Genomic DNA, 18915 nt, shown 5'->3' on the forward strand with positions numbered 1-18915 from the left:
AAAATAGGGGGGGCAAGAAATTTTTGGGAAGCCAAAAGGGGGGGTCAAGCAATTTTTGGCCAGCCGAGAGGGGAGGGCAAGCGAGTTTTGACACACATTCATGGGGCGCCTTTTAAATAAAAGCGCTCTAAAAAGGCTTAGGAAATCAGTACGGAAACGCTTTAATATGCAAAATTCCTGCTCGCTGCGCTCGCAACATATATCTAGACCATTTAAGGTTTGCAAATTGAGATCCAAAAAATTTGGCATGTGTAAAGGGGGGGGGGGAAGATTTTTCTTTGGGGGGGGGGGGAAGAGCAAGCGATTTTTGGCAGGCCGTTCAGAAATTTTATTCCCCCCCCTCATAATTATTGCACAGCCCGTTAGCATGCGTGATTTGAATCGGCCACTGCGGAATCCAACATGGTGTTACTCTCAACTTGAGAAGAGATACACTTGCATTTTTTTTAAAACAAGATTGGTTACCCGACCAGTAAAACCAAGTTACCTCCCCACCCCAGGGAATTGAGTAACGCACCTTGTGACGTATCCTCTCCATATTCTCTGCAGTTCAATGGCTGCTGCCGATTTCTTCTCCTCGCTGATTCCATCTTGTCGTATCAACTTCCTACGATGAGATTTAGATGAACTGGCTAATTGAACGTCCCTCACATAGGTTTCTTCTCCTGCAAAAGATTTTAAAAGATAAGAACAAGTTTGAAGTACTGTGTTTGAGTACTCAAGTGCTTATAAATCAATCACAATATAGGCATGAATTTGTGAAAAGCTTCTAATTTCACTCTTGCTAGATTGACGTAGCAATTGTTTTGCTAAAATTATGCCCAGCTCAGAAATAAAACCACAATTTGCTTGGATTTTATTTTATTATTGTTTTCTGATATGCACGGGATAAAATGGTGAGCGTATATTCTTTGTTTAAAATACAAAATTAGGATTTATAAAAACACCAAATAAATCCTGACCTTTGTATGAGTTCAACCAGTTTACCATGTGCCTTAGAACCCGATAGACGGTGACATTTGACCATACAGTGTATCCACAACATGCTCATCTATCATGGGAACAGTTCTTAAACCCTAATACATTTGTACATTCATCCTTTGAAAATTTGGGAACACAAACTCATACTCTGCAACTTGAGGTCAAATTTTGCACTATGATTATGTAATTGAGGTTATTGGACTATGCCATTGGGAGGAGACTCTTGTGGTCCATAGTGATAAGATCAATTAACGAGGCCTCTTAAACTGATGGCTTTTGTTTGCTAATTACCATAGAATCTATATAGCGGTTATTGCCAAAGTTGCAATATGGTGGCACAATTGGGCGGCAAACTGTATGCAAAGAACACGGCATATTAATTATACATGTTCTACATTGTTGTATTTTAAAACACTAAAGACCAAAATTGGCGTTAATGCCATGATTGGATCATGGAGGTAGTACTACAACTCTGGCGGAAATTGTTTGCCACACCAGCACGTTCTGGTGTTAAAAGCACGCAATCGAAGCTAAATATGTGATAGTTCCGTATTATTTTGTATAATAGTTGCAAATGTACATTCAGATTACACTTGCCCTTACCCACCCCCCATTTTCCAATGTTGGGAGACTGTAATGTAGAAATGATGACGATTTTGTCCAAATCAACATTGCAATAGGGGAGCGGGGAAGGATGTTGGCCAATTAACGCTCAGGTGTGGCAACATTTTTCGCCAAGGTTGTAGCTACTACCTCCATGATTGGATTAAGTAAATAACTAAATCCTGTTATCTACCCAGCAATGTTTGCTTATCTTAATAATTGTAACAAACTGTAGTGTACTATTAATGGTACAAGACAGAAAAGGCAAACAGACAGAAATTTAGAGTTTTAAATTAGAGATTTGACAGGAAGTTGTAAGAGTTAAATTGTTATGGATATGATTGGTGTAAGCGCGAAAATGTTCAATGTCAGATCAAAGTCATCCGAGGTGAATTAAGTAATGTCAATCACAAATTGTTACAGGTCATTTGAGGTGGACTAAGTTTATATTTGGATTGTCAGAACACCTTCCCCAATCAAACACATTTCTCTTGCATTTGATCATCTTCTACTCTTCCCTAGAAAAATCATTATAATACCAAATCTACACACCATGGAATTCACCATATCACGTCCAAGTCCACATTGGGCGACACATTCCTTTATTAAAGGAATTTTTATTTGGGATAGGGTTTTACAACGGGAGTTCATAACGATTACTAAGTTTTTAGTGTGCTCACCATCGGACAAGTTTAGAGCTGTCAATCTTTTATCAGGTGCTGACTTCTTCAGGACAAAGAATCTAAGAATGAGCCATGTAGGCCACCCTTGCCTACAGATGGCTCTGAAAAGGGCTGTTCACTGAATACTGCCCCCTTGTCAACAGAGAACAAGCAGACCTCACTTATCTGCTATAATGTGAAAGGTTTAGTGGCTCTGAGGAAAGCTGTTCACTGAAGACTGCCTCTTGTCAACAGAGAACAAGCAGACCTACCTACCTACCTAAGTCATCCAAACTTTACTTTTACACTTGACTTCTTGCAAGCAAAACAAAGTTGCCATTCAAGAACATAAATACCCATAGAACAGCAGTTGTCAATATGCTATTGCAATGCAATGTTGAAATGATTGTTGTGATTCAACAACGATTTTGTACACTTTTTAATGCTGAAAGTGCTTTGAAGGGGGGGTGTTTTTCAGATGGGAACAATTTACATATAGTCTGTCCACATAGAAGTACAAAGTAAATAGACCTCGGAAACTGGCGGTATGAGAATAATTATTTCAGTGCAATGTTTCTTTGGCGCGCCTAACTGCTGCGCTGTGATTTGTGCACCACGCTCTTCTACGCGTCAAGCGTCAGGCTCGCGTGTAGGATAAAGCATCGACCCCGATGCCACAGATTTGGTTTGTACTTCTAAGTGGACAGACTGTAGGAGTGTGTCAAATATAGACTGTGGAACTCAGTCTTCAATAATAGTCAGTCATTTATCTATTGGTCATTATATGACTATCATTTGAAGACTGAGTTCTTATGATACACTCCAGGAGCAGTTTCAGACAATAGCTTGGGATTATTGGGGCAGACAAATTGAAAGACTTGTCGCTCACGACAAAAGAATGTCAAAGGTTATAAAATCCAAATTTGGTAGTTTCTGCTCCCATAATATGTGTCTTACAAAAGGTGTGGTAGTAACTTAAATTCATGATGGAGTTGGGGAAATCTTTTGCAAGTTTCCTAAAACAAGAAAATTATAATATTCTTCTTCCAAAATCTCAATTTTCAGGTATCATCATCATCATCAGTCGGCTGCGGAGCAGGCGACTACAAGCTTTCTCCAACTAATGCGATCTTGGGCAAGCGAAACAATTTTGTTTGGCTGCAGCATTCCATCAGTATCTCCCAGGAGGTGCTGGACATACTGTAAGTATATGGTGTGTGTGGCCGTCCCGGCATAGGGGTTAAAATATATAGGTATAGGGGTTAAAATTGTTTAATGAGAACTACTTGCCGATTGGCCAAAATGAATATTGTGTCCAATTTTAAACCAATCAAGGAGGGTATTAATACAATCATCTGCAAATGCAAGTTTGACCATATAGTTTAAAGCCTAGTCATAATTGGCAATTGAAATGAGGATTTCAAGTTATCAACCAATCAGAAATGCTGTTAGATGATCAGTAGTGTCCAGGGGGTTATAGAAAAACTTACCAGGAAATTGTACAGATCTCAGGAGTTTGTGAGCTTCCCTTTTTGACAGCATGTTTATTGTATCACCTCTGTTGATTTAATCTGTAAGAATATAAAATGAAAGCAGTCCAAGAAGATGAGTTCTCTTGAGCTTGAGTAATCATATATTTCCAATGCAATTTTCATTGAATCTGCTTAGAATGCAGTCCTGTCCATTTATTGATTTTCTCTGACCAAATTTAGCTACTGTTCAGTATACACAAAACCAGGGGTGAAAAGTGGGATACCGGCCTTGTTTCAGGCCCATGAGTTGCTTACTGTAGCCCTTTGAGATTAAAAATCACAACACCAGGCTACACTTGTTGTCCCGAACCATAGCCCGCCCGGGGTGGCAGCACTCACTAAAAATGGGAAATGGGTGACAGGTACATGTATGTGCGGCCACATTGACCCACATTTTTCAACTCCCTCTCACCCCCTTTTTTGTTTTCTTGTTACCAAAAGACCCCCTTTTTTATAAGAACATTTCTGATAATCTCTCACTGAATGACCCATTTTTTCATTATTTTTCTTCAAATTTTTGAAAATTTTGTATCAACTTTTATATTTTGACCCAAAATTTTTCCCAGTCTCACTGAATGACCTCTTTTTTGGTAAGATTTTCCCCAGTCTCACGAAAAGACCCCCTTTTTTGGCCTTCTCACTGAAAGACCCCCCTTTTTTGGTGTCTAGGCTCTCACCGAGAGACCCTAGTTTCGAACTGCTGTCCGCACATCCCTGTCACTTCCGAAGTCGAGTACCCCCAGCCCGCCACCAGTCTATACATATTAAGATACCCAAGAATTAGATGGGGTTTCTCTGCAATGTGAGGTTAGAATTTGAGCTGTTATTGTTGAATGGATCCTATTGAACTAGATGCCATTAGACCATTTTGGCTTAAATTCTGACAGACTGTTATTAAAACAAAAGTAAGTCTGTTTTAACCCTAACACTGGACCCTGCTTTTTGGGATCGGAAGTCAAAGAAGATCCGAAAATGTCAAGGAGAAGAAGAATTTTTGACTTGGCACCCCCAGGATTCGAACCTTTGACCCCTCGCATGCCAAGCACAAGATCACGGACCGGTAGCTACACGGGTTATTGCTGCCCGGCCAGCAATTCCGTGCGCATATACCACTTAGGGTGATTGCGTCATCGCAGACCCTGGGATTCATGCATGCACAGATTTTTTCATCGTAAGATTTTGTAAGATTTTGTAAGATTTTTGGGTGTTAGGGTTAATAGACTAAAGTGTCTCCTGATCCCGACTAAATTCAGGTGGACCTGTCTCTGAACCAGGACTTACTTTTTTCTCAAACTGAGTCCTGGTAAAAAAAGATCTTATTTTCACCCTTGCACAAAAGCAATGTACACAACAGTTCTATTGCTTGATACAGAATGCCCCCCCACACACACCCCCACACAGAGTCATGGATCGTGAAATAGCCAGAAATAGTGGAACAAACTTTTTTGTTCTTTCATTATAGCCCCCCCCCCCCCAATAATTTATTTTTATGACATTGAAAACCACAGTCAAAATGTACACATTTTCCAGTTTGCTTGAGCTCCATTTCTTTATTTATATACTAGCGGGATACCGCTTAGATGAGTAAATGGGAGCGATCACTAAAACAGGAGGAATTACTGCAAAGGTCGAGTCATTGAAAAGGTAAATTTTATTTTTTCTAAATCTGTCCCTTCTGGCAGTTCCATTTAGCTTCTTTTCTTTCTTATAAGTTTCTTCTTCATGGGCCTAGTTTGTTCCCATTAAAAAATTGCTATTTATAGTTTGTGATTTTCCGTTTCCATGTTATTTATTTATTTAGGCCTAACCGCATTCCCATATTCTCATTATTTTCTAAATCTGTCCTTTCTTACGTTTCCCATTTAGCTTCTTTTTTATATGCTGCTTAGCTTGTGATTTCCCGTTTCCATGTTATTTATTTAATTATGTTCTCATTATTTTAGCTTCTTTTTTTTCTTATATTTCCTGATTAATTTTAATCTAATTTTAGCTTTTTTTCTTACGTTTCCTGATTAGTTTCTTTCTTTCCTTCTTTATTTTGCTCCCGTTTCATTTAGTTACTGTAACCATAACCCGTATCCTTTTTGTCTTCTTTTTCTTTTCTTTTTTATTCATTTTATTCTTTCTTTCTTTTTAGTTTCTTCTACATAGATCTATTTTGTTCCAATAAATATGCTGTTATTTTCCGTTTCCATGAGTAAATGGGAGCGATCACTAAAACAGGAGGAATTACTGAAAAGGTCGAATCATTGAAAAGGTGAATGTTATTTTTCTAAATCTGTCCCTTCTGGCAGTTCCATTTAGCTTCTTTTCTTTCTTATAAGTTTCTTCTTCATGGGCCTAGTTTGTTCCCATTAAAAAATTGCTATTTATAGTTTGTGATTTTCCGTTTCCATGTTATTTATTTATTTAGGCCTAACCGCATTCCCATATTCTCATTATTTTCTAAATCTGTCCTAAAATGATATTACGCACGCGTTTTCACGCGCTATAATTACGCAGAAATCGCAGATTGTAATCTGTGTGCCGTTCGCATTGAAACTATTAATTTCTCTTCCCAAAATCGATGCTTTTCCAAATGTGAGATGGCAAGAATCTTAAGATTTGGTATATAAAACAAATATTGACTGCTTTTTATTCAGGGCATGGTTAAAATTATAGGCCATGGTGATCTCAAAACCATGACTATGCCCTCGGCCACGCCTCGGGCATAGTCATGGTTTTGAGATCACCTTGGGCCTATAATTTTAACCATGCCCCTCATAGCAGTCAATATTTGTATACTATGTGATAGCTTATGAATCCATTATTATGCCAGTACCAACATAAGTCAACATCACTTAGGTTTTGGTTGTCAAAATTAATTTTTAGTAATTTTTTCCATTAATTAAGCCCCACAGTAAAGCCATTTTTGGACCGTACAGGCACATTCCACATCCCTATGGACGAATAGCGCCACCTATAGTGTGTGATGTGAGCCTGACTATCAATGTATAGGGTCAGTCCATATCAAAACAGATTGAGTGTACACCCACCCTCTTGGATTTTGCTCTCCTTTGGCTCAGGGGTACCTTTCATGGACCCCTAGGTGAGGTCAAGAAATAAATTCAAATTCAATTTCGTTTCGAATGGCGGGCCATCTAAGTTTGGCGACCTTGACCAAAATTGGGAATTTAAGGTGTCCAAATGACAAAGCGCTCTCTTTGAGAGGCATTTTCTTCTTAATTAAATCAGTTGTGACCCTCTTTTTGAATATGGTCACTCACTGACTGTGTCTGAAATGCCTAATGCCAAAAAAGATTGATTTGAATTTCGTTGGGATTTCAGAGGGGTCAAAATCAGCACTTCGTACTGTTCAATCAAATTATCTTTGATTTTGAAGGACCCATGATAATGTCACAGTGCACTTATAGGTCCTAATTATGTTCAGAATGGATTAACCATGTGCCAATGTCTATGAGCAATTTAAAAAAAAGAGAAATTTCTTGACCCCCTACAGAATTTTAGGCCCCCCTAAAGTGGTTCAGCCACAAATGGCGCTTAAAATCGGCAAATTTTGACACCTAATAACTTTAGGTGTACACCAGATATGAATTTCTAGTCTTTTGCATCTGAAAGAATGTAGTCTAATGTTACTAGGAACATAAGATTTGTTTTGTATTTTTGTGTTTTGATACTAAGTTGATGGTCCCAAAAATCCCAATTTTTGACTAATAATGTACAGGTTATGGGTACAAAATGTCAATTTCAACATACCCTTTTTTCTATTTTTGATCACTTTATAGCAAATTGTCTTATTTATCCTGTTATTACATAGTTAACAACGTCCGATTTTGGTGATTTTGGTGTCTAATTATGTTTTCTTGCATGAGAAATACAACTACATAACAAAAACTGTACAAGGAACCAATGACCTCCTTATTACAATATGGATGCTTTTGGCAGCCATGTTGCAAAAGAGGGTCATCGGTTCCTTGTATAGTTTATTAATTTGCTTAGTTGTATTTCTCATGCAAGAAAAACATATATAATTAGACACCAAAATTACCAAAATCAGACGTTGTTAACTATGGTCAGAATTCAAAAAGGTCGTTGACCTATGAACATTTTTTTCGTCATAGCTCCCTCCTGAAAGGTCTGACACATAACAAACTATACATTTTTGGAATCCTCACCATACGAGTAATTTGATATATTACTTGACATAATTGGGAGCATTCTGAACATTTGACCCCCATAACCTGTACTTTGCATGTGCATCGTTGCCAGGAAGTGCATTTTTGACCCCCTTAAAAATCCATACAGAGGATTAGAAAGTAGTTTTTTCTTATTACTTGACTCAAAAGCAACTTGAAATATCAGGATAAATAATACAAATGGCTATAAAGTGATCAAAAATATAAAAAAATATCATACTAAAATTGGCATTTTGTACCGTATCCTGTATGCATGGTATGTTAGGCAAAAATGACTATTTTTGAAAGCGTCAACTTAATACTAAAACACAAAAAATACAAAACAAATCTTATGTTCCTAGTAACATTAAACTACATTCTTTCAGATGCAAAAGACTAGAAATTCATATCTGGTGTACACCTAAAGTTATTAGGGGTCAAAATTTGCCGATTTTAAGCGCCATTTGTGGCTGAACCACTTTAGGGTGGCCTAAAATTCTGTAGGGGTCTAGAAATTTCTCATTTTTGAATTGCTCATAGACATTGGCATATGGTTAATCCATTCTGAACATAATTAGGACCTATAAGTGCACTGTGACATTATCATGGGTCCTTCAAAATCAAGATAATTTGATTGAACAGTATGAAGTGCTGATTTTGACCCCCTCTGAAATTCCAACGAAATTCCGAAATATATCTTTTTTGGCATTAGGTATTTCAGACACAGCCAGTGAGTGACCACATTCAAAAAGAGGATATCAACTGATTCAATTAAGAAGAAAGTGCCCTCAAAGAGAGCACTTTGTCATTTGGACCCTTAAATTCCCAATTTTGGTCGAGGTCGCCAAACTTTGATTGCCCGCCATTCGCAAACGAAATGGAATTTGAATTTTTTTCTTGTGACCTCACCTAGGGATCCATGAAAGGTACCCTGAGCCAAAGGAGAGCAAAATCCAAGAGGGTGGGTGTACACTCAATCTGTTTTGATATGGACTGACCCTATAGTGGTACCAACCTTATTGTTTTGTGCTTGCTAATTTAAGACTCGGTTGAAACAAAATTAAGGATCGAATGCATTTTAGTGTCCAAAAGGCAAAATTATCGTCAAAGTTCTGCGAAATCGGCACCCTTGCGAAGGGTTCAGAATTGAATCGGGAACGAAAACATCCTATCTTTGCGATCAAAAACACAAAATTACAACTTTAAACATACTATAATCATGATAATTATTGGCAAAAAAGACATGTCATTATTACCAAACAATATAGAATAGAAAATTTGACATCATTTTCTCAAAATATTGAAGAAATTTGCTCACTAGACATCGAAAAAGTACGCAATCCAATTCCCGTTCAAACTTGTGGGAAACTGAAAGTGCATAATCCCCACTAGATTATTCGGACTAAGGGAACAACCCAAAAGTTCGATGAAGCCCTATAAACGAAAGTCCTTTCGTTAGAAGGCTAACCCCCTCCCCCCTCCCCTCTAACGTAAGTGACAAATATCGAAAATTCCAATCCGCTTTTTTTTTCATATAGGATACAGGAGCCGCCGCTATATGGTGCATGGGGTTGTGGAGGGGTGCGACAATGCTAGGATATTGATCATGTTTATGGAAGAAACGAATATTGCATTCTATTTAAAAATATTTTTCATCTTTTTTGGCACGAAAAAATAGGACTTGCTGGAAAAAAGAATGTGGTATTAAACACAAAACGTTTTCAACATCATTCGCCAAAGGTTAGAAAAAGTGGTCAGAAAACGTTTAAATGTCGGGTTATATAAAGGGTATATAAAGAGTACAAACCTTTTCATATTAAAGATTTGAAAACATTTTGATAACCTCCTGCAAATATTCTGCAGTCTTTAAAAAATATTTTACAATGACTTTTTGAAAAAATTTTAGAAATAGTTTTGTAGTATATTTTCATACATAACGTTTTTTCATGACGGTAAAAATGACCTTTACATAACCAGGGGATGAGACTGCTCTGGTTAAATGTCGGGACCTAGGTCACAATTTGAAAAGAAATGATATGCCAAGTTCGAAGTTCCTTAATCGGTCCATGAGTGACCAAGCCGTTCCTGGTAAGCCGTCTTCAGTGAACAGCTCTCTTTTTCAGAGCCAACAAACCTTTAAATTTAGCAGATCGGCGAGGTCTGCTTGTTTTCTGTTGACAAGGGGCAGTCTTCAGTGAACGGCTCTTTTCAGAGCCACCAAACCTTTAAAATCAGCAGATAGGCGAGGTCTGCTTGTTTCTGTAGACAAGGGGCAGTCTTCCGTGAACGGCTCTTTTCAGAGTCACCAAAACCTTTTAAATTAGCAGATAGGCGAGGTCTGCTTAATCTCTGTTGACAAGGGGCAGTCTTCAGTGAGTGTCTCTTTACAGAGCACAGTGTAATTTACCCATTACCAACTTCAAAGTAATGCACCATATTGCCTTAGCTCCAAAGCTGCAGCACCCAAATTTATCCAACAGTCAAATATGTTGTAAAATCACTCATTAACTTTTATGTTCATTTATTTTTCAGATTCAAATTATTGTTAAATTATTCAAATGCTTATATTTACCCAATAACGTATTTGAGATTAAACATTGACTTTGTTGTATATTTTACACCCTGCTACGATTGGTACGCGCAGTTACATCTTAGCAGCGCTAGTGTTTATGCATGCAGCGCGTGCATAGCTAAACCCCCTCCCCCCACACACACACACAGTGGCCATGCGAAAGATGGATTTTTAATGTCACAAAAAACAAAAGATCCGCCAAATTTGCAACGGATCCGCCTCACAAGCTTCAGCGCATTCAACGCTACGATAATACACAATGTTAATTTGAGATAGACAGTGACATTCATAATTACAAAAAATAAATATTTGCAATTAAAAACTCGTGTTTTTGAACGATTCTGAATTTCATCAATGAAAATGCAGCGATAGCGTCATTGGGTTAACGATTTTCCAACTGCTGATTGGTTGATTGCGTCACTGTCTGTGATCTGTGCATGCACGGTACGGTCCGTACGGAATGATTTTTCGTATGGGAAAAATACACTGTGCAGAGCCACCAAACCTTTAAAATCAGCAGATAGGCAAGGTCTGCTTGTTTCTGTAGACAAGGGGTAGGCCTAGTCTTCAGTGAACGGCTCTTTTCAGAGCCACCAAAACCTTTTAAATTAGCAGATAGGCGAGATCTGCTTAATCTCTGTTGACAAGGGGTAGTCTTCAGTGAACAGCTCTTTTCAGAGCCACCAAAAACCTTTTAAATTAGCAGATAGGCGAGATCTGCTTGTTCTCTGATGACAAGGGACAGTCTTCAGTGAACGGCTCTTTTCAGAGCCATCAGTAGGCAAGGGGCGGTCTACATGTCTCATTCTTCCGAGGTACTTTGTCCTGAAGAAGTCAGAGCTACTCCTGACGAAACCTTGACAGTTCTAAACTTGTCCGACGGCGAACCCGCTAAAAAAACCCACTAATTGTTATGAATTCCTGTCGTAAAAGCCTATCCCACAATTTCCCTTATATAACGTGGAGGTGCCACGTATGTAGGGCTACATGTATTTAAGACCCCCTTTTCAACATCACTGTCACCCAAAGACCCCTTATTTTTATGAGCACATGCTCTGTCACCCAAAGACTCCATATTTCCTTTCGATCTGTCACCCAAAGACCCTTAAATTTACATTTGAACAGCAACACGTTATCTATCACTGATTTTGTTACTTCTTTGGAAATAACAAGCCATTTGAAGCCATTTAAAACTTAAACAAAATCAATTTTGAGTCTTCTTTTGGCTCGCACCCAACGACCCCATAGAGTATTCTCACCCAACGCCTCCCTTATAAGATCAAAATGGTCCGTCTCTCACCCAATGACCCCATATTTTGTAAATTTTGCTCTCACCGAATCCAAAAAACACACTCTTATCCAATGACCCCATATTTTTGATATTTGCTCTCACAAAATGGCACTTGGTGCGAAAATGCCACCCTACACCTATATACATTCATAGATAGTGAAGGAGACTTCACTATGTGTACATCCATATCAAAAGCGATGCACTTGTGGCTGCTACATGTGTCTCATTTCACATAATAGGTAAGAATAAATACCATACTCATCTCTGAAGTGGAGGTCACTTCAAATCATCCCAAGTCACATGGTTTAGGAATACAAAGAACATTCCTTAACCATGAGACTTGGGGATAATGTGAGGTGACCTCCACTTTGGAGATGAGTCTGGTATTTATTCCTAGCTATTATATGATATGAGACACATGTAGCAGCCGACAAGTGCATCATTTTGATATGGATGTGGTCGCATGTCATGAATTGGTCATCTTTTGTGTAACATGATGTAAAATGAGTAAAATATCACCAATTTTGATTTAATTCAACACAACTTTTAATGAATACATTTTAGACCATTGTAAGTATATATTTCTGGAAAGCTTATATTACAAGGATGCCAAATCAATAAAGTATAACGTCATAATACAGGGTGGGTAAGAAATATACAGGGTGGGACAACAACAAAATTAACATTTTTCTTGTCATGGCGAACCCCAAATTTTCCTTTTCTGAAAGCTATGTAGCTCAAAATAAATATGGATTCAGAAAGACATTGCATGGGTCCTTCAAACAAATTAGGAAGAAAAAGTTTGGTATCCCTTGCGTTAAACATACAGGGTGGTCAAAATTGTAAAATAATTTGGCAATTTTATGACATTTATCAATCAAAACTTTTTTCTTCCATTTCTGGCACTAAAACTAATAGCATAATTGAATTCCTCATCAAATTTCCATAAAAATAGGTGTACTTTTGAATAAGCAGGGTGACTCGGGCATGAGATGCACATTTTGCACAGTAACATATAGGGAAAACTGTCTTAATTAGCATTTAATTAGGTAATTAATTAGTTACATCTTTTGTTACAGTTGATCTACTATGAAGTAGATCTACAATCCAGGATGATATATGTGCAATTTGAGGTCCATGCTAGTTGTACTTTTAAGATACAAAGGTTTGAAGTTTGTCATATTTTCAGAATTTTGTGTACAATCCTATGGGGCTCCCCGACCCGGCTCCCCGACCGGCTGCTCCATTGACACATCTTTACATATTGAGGTATAAATCTCAAAGTTGTTGTCCAATTGACTTGGGAGTTTTTGTATTTGAAAAAGAACATAATTATCTACAAAATGACACCAAACTTTCTACAATAGGTATTATACTTTTAGAATAAACCTGACTTGAAGTGTGACAAAAGCGTTTTCATGTTACGGCTGCTCCATTTTTGGGTGACCTATTTGTGACATGCGACCATGTACACATATATGATACATTTCATATTGAAGTGCCCCCCGGTCTACCTCATCTGCATCATTGCATTGTGAAAGGCCCACCGTGACCTTTCAGTTTCTGAAGATCCTTATATCTTCTTCTATCCACCATAACATTTGCGATTTCTTTGACAGTTAGTCCTTCCTTGGTAAGCGCTTCCTGTTTCAGATTCCAGTCATAAATAAGGATCTTCAGTAGGCCTAACTGAAAGATCTAGGTGGGCCTTTCACAACTGCAGATGAGGTAGACCAGAACCTAGATAGTGAAAATGAAAAAGAAGAGGAAAAGATGTCAAAACTTTATCTTGAAGTCCAGTACGCCCGGATACTGCTCTGTCAAGACCAAAAAGTAGTGACATATGTAGACTGAAAAAGGATTACAAGAACCTGCCCTTAATCACCTATGCCAACAACTTGAAGGTTTATCTGAACAATATATGTTACATCAAAGGCTGAAGCAAGCATTGGTGATTTTAATGCTGCTGTTGATGTTCTACATTTTACTTACCAAGTAGGTTAGTTACAATATAAAACAGAGAAACTTTGACTTTAGTGAGTACTTATGAACTGTGTGAATGGATACATGCTGGGGTATGTGCCCCCCCCCCTCTGTTGACTGAATATTAAATGCAAAATATCATACAATATATCATATGTCTTTATGTATGCCAAACAATTATAGACTCTTATATTACCACATTTGTCATGTTTGTGGAAATAAATTGTATTTGAACAATGTTATCCCTAAGGTCACAAATTCCCTATACTTTTGTACAGTGCAAGTCTTCCGAATTCGGCAACCTTAATTTCAAATCTTCAGGGGGTATGTACAGGGGGTTACCTTGATTAATTTGTTTTTTTTTTCTTTTTGATTATTTATTATCTAGGGTCTGTACATATTTTAAGCACTGCAGAAAAATAATACCTGTTATTTTGTAAAATAATTCCACCCCCCTAATTAAATATAACATATATGTTTAAAACGTTTTAAAAACGTTTCGTGTTTGTTCGGACAGTTGCTTTAAAAATGAACTTACATGACGTTGCAGGTTGCGAGTACTGCACTCCATATTGATTTGAAATCATTTTGAAGAAACCACTGTAAAATCTAAATATCGTACGTCGGAAAATACTAAAATTTGAAAATTATATTTTAAATCCTTAAAAAAGGACAACCTTTGACCGATGTTTTAACTATTTTTTTTACAAACGTAATTGGACTTTCTGACCCCCTCCCCCACTAACGAAAGGACTTTCGTTTTATATAGGGCTTCATCAAACTTTTGGATTGTTCCCTAACTTCTTTGTATTTTCACGAGTCCGAGACGGAGTACATGTGCACGGCGATCTTTTCTTTTAGACCACCCGAGTTATATAAGGTTAAAATAACGATTTTACCAAATTAAACTTTCACAACAAGCCAAGGTTAAACATGTTCTTAGCTATACAAACATACCTTTTATTTCGTCGAACAAGCTTTATTTTGTTCCAAAATCCACGTTTTTATCGCAATTTTTGACATAAAAGAGCTGAATACTAAACCGGTGATACAAACTCCAAAACTTTCGCGTTGCACTCCAGCGCTTGATGTACGCTTTCGTTTTGACGGTGATTTACGCATTTCGCGTATCAAGCATTTTAAGCGCGTGTGACAGTATTTTACTGCATGACGCAATTTTGTATTTATTCAAGATGGCGAATTTCTCTAAAAACACGCCGTATTTTTCTTTAAAAAAATATCATTTCACACATTTGCCACTTTTCACTCATCTGATCATCTTTTATGTGACGGAAGTGATGCTGATTGTATGAAGGTATGTTTTTGCTTTTCCGATCATTTTAAATTGTTCTTTGAGACAAAAACTTCTTTGCAGAATAGCTGTTTTCACATGTTTTCAAAAAGTTGTTTTAACCATGTTTTTTACCCCATAATTTCCCCCCCCCTCATTTATCGAATTCGAAGCCCGGCCCTCCTTCCAATACATTAAACCTTGACTTCAAAGTGTTTGGCAACTGTTTAACCTTGATGCAAAAGTAAACCTTGATGCAAAAGTAATATTTTAGTCCCTATAGTAGCGAGGGTGGTCTAAAGGAAAACTCAGAAAAGATCGCCATGTGCACGATGACATTGGATGAGTATCTCGCATGCTCGAGGCTGCTACCGGGGTCCGAAAATAGGCATATTTACCTCTATATGCTTCTTTGATACCTCATATTTGTTTGGCGCATCATTTTTACCTTGATTTCATTTCACATTCCCGGAATAGTGGATTTCTTTCAGACACTCATCATGTTTTCAGTCTACCGGTGCAAAATTCGGCAGCTCGTGGCGTCATCGCTTCCTTGGCAACATATCCCAGCATGCACCACGAATATGACGAATATGCCAAAGAGGGCGGAATTTAAACTTCACAGCCGGCCAGGCAGGGTGTGACAGACTGGTTAGATAACATGTTTTTCCTAGATTTAGGCCTTATTAAACCCGACTGAAACTCCATAAAGGGGCTGGTATTTTCTTTGGAAGGGGAGGTTCCAAATATATGTCGGTGACCACAGTTAATTTTTTTATGACACCCCCCCCCCCATCGCGGCCAAATTTTTTTTACGACCCCCCCCCCTATCTTGGGTCGAAAATTGTTATGACCCCCATTAAAAAAAGGCCACCTACACAGACTCAAGACAAATATTATTCATTGCCGTAACTACGGCGAGGAGTGCACCAAAAGCTAAGAGTGAAGAAAGCATGCGGTCAGCGCGGAGAGCGTTAATATTTTTTATTGTAAGCGCAAGCGTAAAGAAGGCGCACAAAGCGCGTAAAAATTTTGCATTATATTGCTATTGATTGTATGCACATTTTGATTGTGAAATTAAAGAATGCGCGCACAGCGTGCGAAAATTTTGAGTCACCAGCCCTTAATAATTCTATACCCCCCCCCCTATTTTGGGTGTTAAAAATTATATTAAAAACCCCCCTATTTTTGGTCTAAAAATTCTATGACCCCCCAAGAGCTCCCAAGTAGGCCTATATTTGGGACTAACCCTCTTCCGAAGAAAATGCCAGCCCCCTAGAAGCTCACTATGAAAACCACTGCGCACATTCCATGTGATGCCATGAAGCAATCACCCGCGCAATCAGCGAAACCCAGTCGGTGATGATCTTCTGCATGGTTCGAATCCCGGCAGTACCAAGTGACTTCTTTGTTAGCTCTTGCTTGAGATGCGCGAGTGAATTTCCACGTCAAATCACCTGGCAGGCAGGGTGGAAGTTATTTGCTGTGTACCTCAGTGATACCCCGGGGGGGGGGCACTTCCATGACAGATATGCATCATGTGCCTCGGGATAGACCCCCTTTTTCAAACCGGCTTGTACCCAATGACCCCCTTTTTGTGTTATGGTCCTACCTATTACCCAATGACCCCCTTTAAAAAAATTCACATACTCAATGACCCCCTTTTTCTATTTCCTTCTATACCCAATGACCCCCCTTCTAATTCCCAAATTTAGGTGGTATTTGTGTTCTCCTCCCGAAATAATGTGATTTTTCACATTTCCAAGGTGGCCAAGTTGCTTTTACGCAGTTTGGCACTTATTTATGTGTACTTAATGGGAGTAACTACAGAATACCCCTCTCGGGGGTATAGTTGTATAAAGTTGTAACATGTTTGTATGTATTGGAATAGGGTGTTTTGTGCTTGAGTGGGGTATTCTGTTTTAATGATTTGTGTATGGTAATGTTGTGAGTGTGTTATTCTGGAGACTAAGTATAGGTCTTGGTTTTTTGTGGGCGCAGTTTGGCAGAGCGTAGTCGAAAAACCGAAAAGAGTTGGCGTTGGCGTGGGCGCAGTTTAAATTGGCGGGTTGATCAATGTAGCGTAGATGCATTATTTAAGTTGCAGATGAAACAAAGGAAGTATGTTTGCTGGTACTACTCGGGAGTAGGCCTATAGGCCCTAGGTGTCGGTTTTTAACAAGGCGCAGTCGGCGCAGCGTAGTTGAAAATTGACAGGTTTTTATAAATGGGCGTGGACGTAGGATTTGTCCCGTTATACCCGTTGAAGGAGTTCAAGATGTGGTATTTTTTTGTGTGATTGTATTTGAATTAGTTGTTGGTACATGTATAGGCCTACTAGGACAAATTCTATGTCTAGTTTTTATGTCGGCGTAGTCGGCGCAGACGTAGCTGAAAATTAACAGGTTTGGGCTTTGGGCGTGGGCGTGGATAAAATTGGTGATTTTATGAATGGGACATAGTGTTTGGGGGATTTGTGCCCATGATGTTGAATTAGTATAATATGTTAAATTGTGTGTGAATGTGGTGGCAGTACATGAACAGTATGTTGGACATATGTCTTGGTTTTTAAGTCGGCGCAGTCGGCGCAGCCGTAGTTGAAAATGGCAGATTTTGCGTTTGGGCGTGGGCGTAGTTAAAAGTGGTGATTTTAAAAATGGGCGTGGGCGCAGTATTGGGGGATTTGTCCCCAATGGCGTTGAAGGAGTAGGCCTACAAGATGTTGTTTTGTGTTTGATAGTGTTTGAATTTGTTGTTGGTACATGTAAATTGGACAAAGTATAGGTCCTGGTTTAAAGTCGGTATGAGCGTAGTCGAAATTTAGCATGTTTGGGCTTTGGGTGTGGTCGTAATTAAAATGGGTGATTTTATAAATGGGGCATGGGCGCAGTGTTGGAGGGGATTTGTCCCGTTGAAGTTGAGTGTTTTGCTGTTACATGCAGTGTTTGGACCGTAGGTCTTGGTTTTTATGTCGGCGCAGTCGGCGCAGACGTAGTTCAAAAATAGCAGGTTTTGCGTTTAGGCGTGGACGTAGTTAAATTATGTTAACTGTATCAAATAAATACCCTTATCTGGAATGAACTTTTGTTTTGGTTTTAATACTGGAACATTTACTGAAAATATTGCAGGATATTCTTTATTTTTTGCTTCAGGACTAATGTTGCTAAAGTTTTTACAGCCCCCCTAAGTGCACAAAAACTTTTTAACCCCCTGTTCATACTGCCCAAAACTTTTGAATCCCCCTATATTCAGAACTCCAAAATTTTATAACCCCCCCTACATATTTTTCAGCCCCCCCTAATAATTGAAGATTCAGTATGTTTTGAAAGTGATATTAGTTCTTTAAGGATGACTTTGGCTATAGGGGTGGGCTTTGGCACGATTTTATGGCACATGATTATTTTGTTCATTGCAATTTTTTCGCGCGCATTTGTCCTGGTAATTAATGTTTTTTAGTTGATCGATGCGATGTGGAAATTTTGGCCCCTTGCTCTGGTATCCCCTTCGCATTTTAGCATTGATAGCAAATTTTCACGGGAAAAAGAGATTTTTGGGACAGCTTGGAAAAGTTAGGTTACAGATCTGAAGGGCCAAAGCTGAATCATGTTGCCTTGCACAGGGCACCCCGAGAAAATGGTCTCTGGCAGGAGTGATGATGAGTTCACTGACCTTTTAACAAGTTCAACCATGGTTCAACAAAAGTCAATACGATTACGTAATTGTTCATGTGATGACACACACAGACGGAAAGTCAATATTTACATTTCTTGGTCATAAACCTCACCTCCATGCAGTAGCCTTTATTATACGCATTATAGCTGATCT

The 18915-nt window shown here is 38.5% G+C and overlaps 1 protein-coding gene across 2 annotated transcripts in view; it reads right to left on the reverse strand.

Annotated features, from left to right (window-relative positions):
• Positions 1 to 15654, reverse strand: part of LOC140141233 (protein MFI-like) — a 32850-nt gene extending 17196 nt beyond the window's left edge. The window contains exons 1-3 of one of the 2 annotated variants that reach the window (XM_072163036.1): positions 15539 to 15654; positions 3737 to 3817; positions 518 to 665 (exon numbers count right to left, since the gene is read on the reverse strand). In XM_072163036.1, coding sequence (XP_072019137.1) covers positions 518 to 665; positions 3737 to 3788 — 200 coding nt within the window. In that variant the 5' untranslated portion in view covers positions 3789 to 3817; positions 15539 to 15654. Of the gene's footprint in view, positions 1 to 517; positions 666 to 3736; positions 3818 to 15488; positions 15513 to 15538 lie in introns of those variants that run through there. The other variant, XM_072163037.1, reaches the window with a different exon arrangement.
• Positions 15655 to 18915: the final 3261 nt, after the last annotated feature.

Source organism: Amphiura filiformis, chromosome 19, assembly GCF_039555335.1.
Source record: "Amphiura filiformis chromosome 19, Afil_fr2py, whole genome shotgun sequence".
NCBI classification, from domain to species: domain Eukaryota; kingdom Metazoa; phylum Echinodermata; class Ophiuroidea; order Amphilepidida; family Amphiuridae; genus Amphiura; species Amphiura filiformis.